General features: G+C 40.4%; 1 protein-coding gene across 1 annotated transcript in view; it reads left to right on the top strand.

Moving 5' to 3' along the window:
- Nucleotides 1-369: 369 nt before the first annotated feature.
- Nucleotides 370-10,758, top strand: part of CENPF (centromere protein F) — a 48,208-nt gene continuing 37,819 nt past the window's right edge. Inside the window, exons 1-7 of the mRNA XM_054996757.1 lie at nt 370-452; nt 4,019-4,199; nt 5,653-5,849; nt 8,133-8,242; nt 8,466-8,557; nt 9,419-9,698; nt 10,056-10,258. Of these exons, the coding sequence (XP_054852732.1) occupies nt 4,038-4,199; nt 5,653-5,849; nt 8,133-8,242; nt 8,466-8,557; nt 9,419-9,698; nt 10,056-10,258 (1,044 nt within the window). The 5' untranslated portion in view covers nt 370-452; nt 4,019-4,037. The remainder of the gene's footprint in view (nt 453-4,018; nt 4,200-5,652; nt 5,850-8,132; nt 8,243-8,465; nt 8,558-9,418; nt 9,699-10,055; nt 10,259-10,758) is intronic.

The raw sequence follows: 10,758 nt of genomic DNA, 5'->3' as shown, positions 1-10,758 counted from the left end.
CCAAAGATTTCCTACCATCCCATTGCACAGGGAAGAGACAGGATCAAGGACGCTGCCGACCTGGAGTAAGTTCTATTCAACTCAACGGGGCTTACTTCCAAGTAGACGCACTGAAAGACTGGGCGGCACTCATCCGACTAAATCTATAACCTTTTCCCCACCGTTTGACAAAGCAGCGACACACGCTTTTGAGTTCTCCCTTGCTGCCGGCGAGGTTTGAAAGCAGCCAAATCTACCAATCAGCCGCCAAGCAGAACCGCCCGGAGAAATCTTATTGGCTCAACTGAAGAAAGCCGGAGCGTCGTGGCCAACCAATCGGCTTCCCATGTGGTTTTCAGCTAACTGACGGGAAGAGGGGAGAGATGGAGGCAGGTTTGAATCCTCTAAAGAAAAGTTGAGAAGAGCTCTTGGGGGTCGCCGGGAGAGAAGGCCTAGAGTCCAGAGAAGGAGAGGTATGTGGCCAGGACCTCTGTCTTGTAATTCTATCCTTTGTGCAGCAGTAATGACTCTTCCCCCCCCCCCTATCCATTTCTTGTTAATATTTTTCAATAATAGCTCTTATGCATATGTAGGTAAACGTTATGATTTCCTGTATTAAATACATATTAAAGCACATTATTTTTTACAATGGATACGGCAAGGCCAAGATTAAGTACTTTTAAGGCAGCAAGATAATGCGCACTTGCCTGTGTAAACACGGTTAAGCGCCTGTAGTAAGCATATGGGGTTTCCCTTTGAGAGCGATTTTTTAAGTTTAGTTTTGAATGGATTGCGTTTGTTATTATAACGCCCCTTTATAACGTCTAAAATATAATTTGGTAGGCTAACTGTATGCAGATTTACTCCCTTCTGCTAATTTCCTTGATTTCAGTCGAGTTAGACTGTTGTAATTGCTTAGCAATATACACTATATAATATGTTAAGCATAATCGTGTTGATAGAAATGGCTGTTTTTGATTTAGAAATGTATAACTATAATTCATTATTTAGCAGTAAACCCATGACAAAAAAATCCTTCTACTTGTGTGGAGATGGGGAATGAAGTGTCCAAAAAGCTGTAAAGGGGTCCAGGAGCAACAAAGGCTAACAGAATGGTCTTTAAGGTGATACTGGACTTCTGTGTAATTTTACTACAGTACAGGAACACAGCTACTCCTCTGTAAAGGGGAGTGAATGTATCAGGTTTGCATCTTTCTGTGAATTGCATTTGTTTACTGCCTAATTCTATCATGCTTACTGGATTATGAACCTGCAGGCATGGGTTGGGTTTAATTTTATGTATACTCATAGTCCCAACATACATCTTCCTTGCTTATTTAACTTACCACAATGGGCTGTTACCAGCAACCTGGAGAATTAAAATGCCTTGCCCCTTTAACAGAGGTTTAATGTGTAGAAATTGGAAGGTCTAGCTTCTCATGGCATGGAAGTAAATGAACATAACCTGGTAAATAGTGTCCCAGCAAGCCTCTGTTAAAGGGCTTCCTGCTGTGGGCCACTCTAGTTGTTAAGCATGTGGTGAAGTACCTTTTATCTCAGCAGTTTAGTACCAAAGTTTACTGCCCCACAAGATAATTGTTGAGCTTGCCCTCTGTGCAAACACACAGGCTATACAATGCACAGTCACAACTTTGTGCAGATTGGAAGAGAAGAGGACTGGGGGAAAGACTGAAAATACAACATTGAGGAAGGCAGTCATCTTAGAGACTCCTTTAGGAGGATGGATGAGCTGAAATGAATGCACCTTAGACTGCTTTCACACATACTGAAAATTGCACTTTCAATGTACTTTGCAAGTGGATTTTACTGTGGGAAACATGCAAATCCTCTTGCAAATGGTCACCGAAGTGTGTGTGAAAGCAGCCTTAAAGATCTGGATAGGCTGTGGTTGGACTGTGAATCAGCAGCAGTCTGCTGGTTTGAATCCTACTATTGCCAGGAACTCAATAGGTGGCCTTGGATAAGCCACTCCTCTCAGACCCAGCTTTTTTGTGGGGATAATTATAATCCTTTGTTCACTGTTCTGAGTGTGACACTAATCTGTCTAGAAGAGCAGTGTATAAGTGCACTGTTGTTATTTCCATTTTAAGAGACCAATACATTTGATAGGCTTTCGGGAGCTATGGGACTCTCTGGCCTAGTTGTCACAGATGTGGTCAACCTGGATCTCAACTGTACCACTTTCAAATTCAGGACTGTTTGTCCATATTCAAAAAGAAACAAAGTGAACTCTTCTGCACATAGAAAACTAGATGTCTGGGAGAAGAGTTCCAGCTTAGTCTTTTCTGTGGCGTGCTAGTTTTCTATGTGAGTTGTATGCTAAGATCTCAGCACAGATGCTGTGTTATGTCCCCTGAAGGTTGAACGAAATGTGGCGGGGGAGCTCAAAGAGACAGAGAAACATTGACTTGACCCAACAGCTGTGGCAAAACATGTGCAACATTTATATATACATTTATATTTTACTACTTGTCCCCTGGAGGCCATAATACAACCAGGAACTTGGGGTGGGGGTGGGGGTAGTTTTCAGAAGCTGTAAAATAACAGTACTAAAAAAATTTAGCTTGTTATTAGAACTGACGGCATTATTTCTGTGACTAACAGTGAATCCTAAGCAGAGTTACTCCACTCTAAGCCCATTGATTTCAGTGGGCTTAGACTGGAATAACTCTTTCTAGGATTTCACTATAAAGGCAAGACTTTGGGAGATATCAATATATAGCTTATTTGCAGTAAAAGATCTATGATCAGCCTAAATTAGACTTTATGCAGCCAAAACTACAAATAATGGCCAATGAACTGGAGTAGAGGCAAGGAAACTTTCTACATGATGACAGCACACCAGTGTTTTAATTTACTAGATGATGGTGAAGGACAGAGAGACAAAATAATACTGACAGGCATGTAATCTTTATAACACTTAAGTTTGGCCAGAGTTATTCTCTGATCACCACAATGAAAAAATTAGAATGCTTAATGTAATTTAAAGATCAATAGAATTTAAAAAGAACAGTGAAATAAATAATACTACAAAAGTTCTTCAGTTAAAGAGGATGTAATTATTTTATTCAGTTGCAAGATTGTCAAAGAAGAAGCTCTTTCAGATCCAGAGAATTACATTTTAGTAGTCCAGAGCATACCTTTTTATATAAAAGAGGGAGAGCTCTGGAATGATAGCTGGCTAAATGCCACAATCCTTTCTCAAGTGGAGTCTGCATGTAAACTCCTGATGGGATGCAAGCAACCCTGAGAGGCTGGCGATTTTTAGCATCTAGCATCATAGGGAGGCAAGTCTACACTGTGCCCCTTTAACTCCACATTCTTGATAAGTTGTGGGGACATACTAATGTAACATTTCCATGCGACTGAATGCTGTAGTGACATTATATTGCACTCTGTTGTGACTTTACAAGTAGCCCCTACATAGTAATTATGAATCTGTTGTTGCGTGATCTAACTAACATTTCTTCCCGTCACCTGGGACCACTTCGTACACGACGGCTTGTTGCCTGTAAAGAATAGAAAAAGTTAATTGGTGGACTCTAATGGACTATTCTATATAAAATGCACCTTGTATTGTGAAGCATTGGTCATACTTGACAGTTTGGTGGTCTATGAGTGGTTACTTCAATTGTAAAAGCATTATGTATTCGTGGTTGCACCTACAATCTTGATAAATGATAAATTTGATAAATGTGATTATTGATTTTGAATGAGTTGGCTGCATAGTCTCCTTGGACCTAGCCCCCTAGTCTATTGCCATATGTTGGAGACTGTTCCCCTCTTGTTGGTTTTCTGACATTTCTGTGGTAACAGGTAATTATATTTTTCTCTCTGGCGGCATGACCACATCATGCGGCATTGTTCTATATGGGCAAACTGAAAAGTTTCATAGCAGTTTAGTTAACATGTAGCTGAGCAATAGTTCTACAACACAAACCCATCTTTTAGTGTCTAAATAGTTGCTGTTTTTTTAAAGAAAAAATTCTTCTTGATTTTCTATGTCTGGCTATTAAAGGGGACAACTTTGTTGAGAAATGAGCTGGGCTGTGGAAGAATGGAAAGAAGGCCTCTCCACAAGAGTCCTTCACAAGATTCAAGAACTTGAAAGTCAGCTTGAGAAGCTCAAAAGGGAGCGACAGCAAAGACAGTTTCAGCTTGAATCTCTGGAAGCAGCTTTGCAAAAACAGAAGCAGAAGGTAGTATAACAGTATAGATGGAAACAGAATGTTAAAGTGACAGTTCAGTAAGATGTTTTTAAATATTCCTGGTAGCATTTTATATGGGGAGGGGGCCAAAAATTAATATGCTAGAAATACCTGGGTTGCTTCTTCTAGCCGTTGTTTCTTGCTAGACATTTTGATGGCTCCTTGTTGCACATGGAAGGTTACAGTGGCCTGAGCTGCTATGAATGCCACTTTGAGAAGTGGTAACATTGTTTTTGGGAACATTCTTTTGGGAAAGGCAGAATATATATATTCCGTGATATCTGATAGTTTTGTACCAAGGAATTTCAGTTTTTATTAGCCACAGAATGAGAGAACATAGTTCTGAATTTCACATGCACAGCTGTTCCCTCCAATATAGGGGACAATCCACTTACAAGATTCCCTGAGCAAAGCAAGGCCCTCTGAAATGATGATGAGCTTATACAGCTTTCATTTGCTTCATTAGTTCATAAGAACTTCAAAGTAGATGGCGCCAATTCATATGTAAACTTTCAGGGCCTAACTAGATTTTTACATGGAGTTCCATGTCTCTTTCCTCTGATGTTTTTAATTAAACAAAAAGCAGCCTTTGCCAGCTGCCAGCAAAGGAAGAGCAGAGAGAATCTGCCTAACTTTTTTTAAAAACAACAACAAGAACCCATCAGAGGAAAAGATACAATACTCTGTACTTTAATCTAGTTTTCCCAGCGGAAGTTACAGGCTGGTTCATTCATGGCCCTGAGAGCTCAGGCCATGTGGGGCACAAGAACGAGGCTCAAGTTTGTGCATTCCTCCTGACATGAATCACTCCTAAAGAGAACTAGGGGCCTATATACTGTAGCCCTGTTTGCATCACAGCAAATACATTCCATTTCTGTTTACAGATTATACAGTTGGAAAGACAAAAAAAGCACAGGTTTAAGGCTTATGCCTGTGTCCCACTGTGGATAGCTACCCAGTACATAATGAAGTGCGGTGCAACCTTAAAAGTGCATGGTGCTGATTTCTCCATCAGTCTTTTGCACTAGTAAAACATCTGGATCTGGGAACAGATAGAACCAACAGTAGAACTGTTATTGAGATCTTCCTGTAACTGCTCTTCTGTTCAGCAAATGTATATAATCAATATGTTTTTAAGTCCCTGAATCAGAAGGCCTTAGTGAGACTGAAGGAATGTCTGTGATCACTAGCCACCAACATCTGGCTACATTGTTCAGATCAATGATTATTGTTGCATGTACGCTTTCGGCATAACTGAGGATCTGTTTATTACTGCAAGAGGTCATGAGATGATTCTTGAAAATATCCCTCCTTAATGTAAGCAGGATTTATTCAAAAAAGTGTGTGGGGGGTGGAAATCACCCCTCTTCCAAACTCATTTTCGTTGGGAAGAAAAAGAAGCAGATTAATTCTGATACTAAGCATTGTTCTTTATTGTGATTAGGTTGAAGATGAAAAAAATGAAGGGGCAACGCTGAAAAGAGAAAACCAGAGCTTGATTGAACTGTGTGACAACCTTGAAAAAACCAAGCAGAAACTTTCTCATGAACTTCAGGTGAAAGAATCACAAGTAAGCTTTCAGGAGGGGCAGCTCATTTCAAGCAAGAAACAGATTGAAAGGCTGGAGCAAGAACTGAAAAGGTACGGATCTCTTCCTTGAGCAAGATCCACTGTCTTTTTAGAATATGGCTCTGTTTGCGTGAGTCATGGGTGTTCAAACTGTGCTTGTTTATTTTTGTTATTTATTGTCCTCCATTCTCACTGAGGCTCAAGGCAGATTACAGGGTGTAAGTCAATGCAATCAACAGGATGGGACATATAATAAGCAATATAATAGGAGGTGTTCAAAAATGAAAGAAGATGCTTCCCTGAAGGACAGCTTAGTCACCACTGCTTATCTTTTAGAATACATGGCTGCAAGAGATGGGTCCATTTGCACTCTGCGTTTTCAGTTCACCATGCTGAGACCCAAATAGATCTGGCTAGTGCTCCATGTAATCTGACTGCTCATCATCAGGTCTTCTGTGCAGTCCCACACGGGAACTGGCCTGCACATGCACCGTTCCCATGTGTACCTGCACAGAAGAACACTCGATGAACCACAGTTGCAGGTAGGTGCAACCCTGCTTTCTCCTGAGCAGCCTCCCCCAAATTCTGCCAGTTGGGAAGTCAATATAGGACAGGTGCTGTGAAGATCAAAAGTCTGAAAAATTGTTTTTAAAAAGAATGATGCAGTTCACTTTGTAATACGCCAGTAGTACTTGGACTGTGATGGTGGAAACCCAGGTTCAGTTGCCTGCACTGCCGTGGAAGCTTGCTGGCTGATCTTGGGCCAGTCACGTACTTTCAGCCCAGCCTAGCTCACAGGATGGTGAGAAAAAAATGGAGGAGAGGAGAAGAAAGCTGCTTTGGGTTTCCATTGGGAAGAATTAAGTAAAATAGAATAAATACCAACGATAAAGATCCTAATATGCAGCTGTGCGTGTGTTTATTTCCATATTTGCTTCAGCAATTCTTTAAAAAGCATTTTGCTTATTTGGAGAAGGGATAGCTAGAGTGAAAATGTAAATAGATGTGTTCAGCAGCATGTCTGTGATGCTGTGATTGCCTCCTGCCAACCACTAGTGATCGCTGGGCAGTGGCGCAAACCACCAGAAGATTGCTCGCCATCAGCAGGTACCTGGGAATCCTAGCTGTTGCACAGTTCCCACTAATTCCAATTGAGCTTGAGCAGTCAAATATTCCTTGTGCCCTTTGTTTTCAATTTACGTTGAATACTGAACTTTCAAACTTGAGGAGAGAGTCATTTACCATTTCAGTATATTGACCTCTTGGCATCATTAAGCCATATATTACATTGTTTAGATTCTCTTTGGGGAGTACTGCAGGTCAAAGAAACTGCAAGGCTGATATATCCAGTAAGAAACGTATCTGAACAAATTCTGGCCCTGCCTGTCCAATAATACCTGGATCTTGATTGCCACAGGTTCTTTAGGAGTGTGTGGAATTGCCATTGGAACTGAAAATCAGAAGCCCAGCAAACAAAAATTGAATGTTGGGCAGGGTAGCAGTAAATACGACTGAAGTAAATATGACTGGGCTAGAAGCGACACAGTATCACCGTGAGTGGGCCCGCAGCTACAGCCGAGACCTTTCAAATACTTGCTAAGGAAAGGGGCTTCAGTGGGATCTGCAGGGCTGACAGAGAATGTGGCTGCAGCTCTATAGGAAGAAACCTCAGTATAGGAGGTGACCCACAGAAGCTACCAAGGATGCTCCAGCCCAGGAGCCTAATAAAGCCACTCGGTGGCTGCCACGTGTTGCAGTTGCTACCTCATGTGTTGTTCATACATAAGAATTGGTCATACTGTGAGAACATCCCCATTAGAACTAGAGTTATTCTTTTTGAGCTTTTTCAGTTAGCACTTTTGTTTTCAAGAACATACCCAAAGTGTTAAAGTAGAAATGACATAGAACAAGGAACTTCATAATCTGAATATCTTGCTGCTTTGGTTTTTGTTCCAGCAGAACAGGGGCCAGTGTGATGAATGAGGTATAATACTACTGAACTGTAAACCTGTAATCTTTCTTCTCAGGGAGACTATCATAATGACATTTTACTTTCTTGGATGGGTCACATCTAGCCTAGCGTCTGACCAAACAAGTGAGGCAGCTCATAATTTTGTTTGCACTTCCTGAATTTTTAAAAGAGCTTCCAACAGAGATCTCCGCATTGTTTACCTCTTGTACACAGATAGCAGTTTTCTTCCCAAATGTATCTTCCAGTGACATTTTTGAATGCTTGTTTGGAAATATAGGGGAAATGTTTCTCAGCACAGTTTGGGGTTTCTCAAGAATTTTAGGCCCATATTCATTATTGCCAAGATACTTTTTGTCCCTTTGTTGTTTTTATTTTTATAATAGATACAAATCAGAACTAGAAAGAAGTCAGCAGACCCTCATTGCAGGGGATTCATCTTTCAGTAGCACACCACAGAAGAGCTTTACTATTCCTACTACTCCAAGTCACAATGGTAAATTTTCGTTTATCTAATAACTATGAATGGCATGTAGTTTTGTTTTTATTAATTTTTTGTTTTTATTAGCCCTTATGTCCAAATGTCACCCTGTTATTTACTGAGCTCCCTTTCCATCCTGATTACAACTGCACATTCTATATCGTAAAGGGCAGTTTTATAGAACACTAACTACATTGTCCTTTTAGTTGATTAAAGTATTTCAGTTTTGCATTTACAGATTCCAAGTTTGATGAACTGCAAACAAAATACAAAAAAGAAGTTGAGGAAAAGAAAAAACTGGAAGCAGAACTGAAGACTGTAAAATCTCATGTATGCTAACATTACACGACTCTGCATAAAAGACTTGCACAAAATACTTAGCATCAGTTTAAAATGAGAAACAGGTTAAGGTGCACTTTTTCTGAAAACAGCCAAATGAAATCTGACAACTCATGGGAAGGCGCCTCAATTAACAAACTACAAACTTGTTGTTATAATATTGTACATTACTTGTTTTAGAAGGCGATGTAAATTACTGACCATCATCAAAAACTGCATCTTGGAGAGTGACTTCTCCCTTGTCTGGTCCCACTCACTATAGTGCTGAGCCCATAACTCCTTCACTCGTTTAGTCAATGAGCAGAGAGGGAGAGAGAGGATGAGTGTGCAGTTGCCAGCTTGTCAGTGCTGGGCCTACCTTTGGAGGAAGAACGCATGTCTACCTTTTCTCCCCATGATCAGGGAGGCTTTCTTCTAAACATTCCTGGTCACAGGGAGGGACTTACATATTTGCACATTTCTTCCATACATGAGCACAGCACACTCATGCCTGCTCTTCCTGTCTGCACATTGACAGAAAATACAGAGGGATTGTGTGCTTAGAGCTAATGTTGAATTCTTTGTCTCTGAAAAATCTGTGTTGACTTTTGTCATATTACAGTGATAGCCTGTAGTTGAGTTGGCTTTAAAGGGGAAATAGACAAGTGCATGGAACATAGGTCCATTGGCTGCTATTAGCAATGATGACCAAATGGAGCCTCTATATTCAGAAGCAATAACTCTTAACAGTGGTTAGGGCAACAAAGGGGAAGGCTTTGGCCTTTGCTTTCTGTTTGCAGGCCTTCTGGGGGCATCTGTTGGCCACTATTTGAAACAGGATGCTAATAATTTTCTCTCTTTTTTTAAAAAAAGAAAACAAATCCGTTGCTTCCTCAAAGCACTATGAGTCACAGAGAAATTGCTCGGCAACAAGCTTTGTCATCTGTCTTCTCATGGCAACAAGAGCAGACGCCAAGCTGCCCTCCATCCAATCGTCAAGAAACTCGTATAAGCAGCGGGTCACATTTTCCTTGGGAACTTGGGTCAACTGGTCACCAAGATCTAAAATCATCAAAGAAAGTTATTGCCAGCAGCATCTTGGACAACGGCAAGAGCTCAGCACTCACTGATGAGATGAAAATACAGAACCAAGGTAGTTTGCAAACTTTACTCAGCCCCGTTCCTCCATTTTTCACCTTAGTAATTTCCTTGCTACACCAGAATAACAATGCTGGCATGAGTGTGGCATGTCAATATTCGCAGCCAATCCTAAATATTAATGCTACCACAGTAAAGTGCAGCATCACTGTGATTGATTGATGCTTCTGATCCTGGGAATGGAGCAGCTTATAAATGAGAAATTTCCCATTGTACGAAGCAAATACCCACTTTGAAAACTCTCTTCTGGGATTATTATTATTATTACTGTTATACAAACACACCCTGATCCTGAAAAAGTCTCGCACATGTGCAAGCACTGCTGTATTAACTATATGCCTTTAATGTGCAGAGTTAAGATCCAGAGTTCAAGAACTGGAGCATAATCTGCAGATTCAGACAAGTGATATGAAACTCCATGTAACTAAACTTCAAGAAACTCAGCTGCAAGTGGAAAATCTAAAAAGGGAATTATCAGAAAAAAGCCAAGCTCTGAACAAGAGTAACAATGAAATAACTAGAATTACAGCTGAACTTGACCAAACTACTGCTCAGGTAAAGCAGGGTCATGTAGTTGCATCTACAAATCAGTTTTAGACATGCATTTCCCCTGATTGTTCACTGTTGCATGAAATGATGACTTGCTTGTGCAAATTGGATATTAAAGATTGAATTTTCATATAATCCAGTATCAATTCAAACACAGTATTTTTGAAGGAGACATGCACATTTTTGCTTAAGTGTTGTCAAATGACAGATCCTCCAGCAAGAGCCAAAGATATGTGCCCTTAGGCTTGGAAAATTTTACAACTGGAAAGATCATCCCATTTGTTCTTCTCAAAGTTGGGATACCCTATGTAGCAATAAAATACTGGCTATTCAGTGATGTTCCAACATAGTGCTGGAATAAAGTTCCAGCACTTATGCCAAGTATCTTGTTTTCAAATGCAAAGCTGGTATTCTATTGCTTGGAGCATTTTCCCCCTCAAATGATTTATCATTCTAACATTCTGATTCTGTGCTCAATGGTGAAGATGAACAGTTAGGTGTTAATC

Source organism: Eublepharis macularius, chromosome 1, assembly GCF_028583425.1.
Source record: "Eublepharis macularius isolate TG4126 chromosome 1, MPM_Emac_v1.0, whole genome shotgun sequence".
In the NCBI taxonomy this organism is placed as follows: domain Eukaryota; kingdom Metazoa; phylum Chordata; class Lepidosauria; order Squamata; family Eublepharidae; genus Eublepharis; species Eublepharis macularius.
The sequence above is the reverse complement of the archived record's forward strand: the minus strand, read 5'-3'. Positions and strand labels throughout refer to the sequence as shown.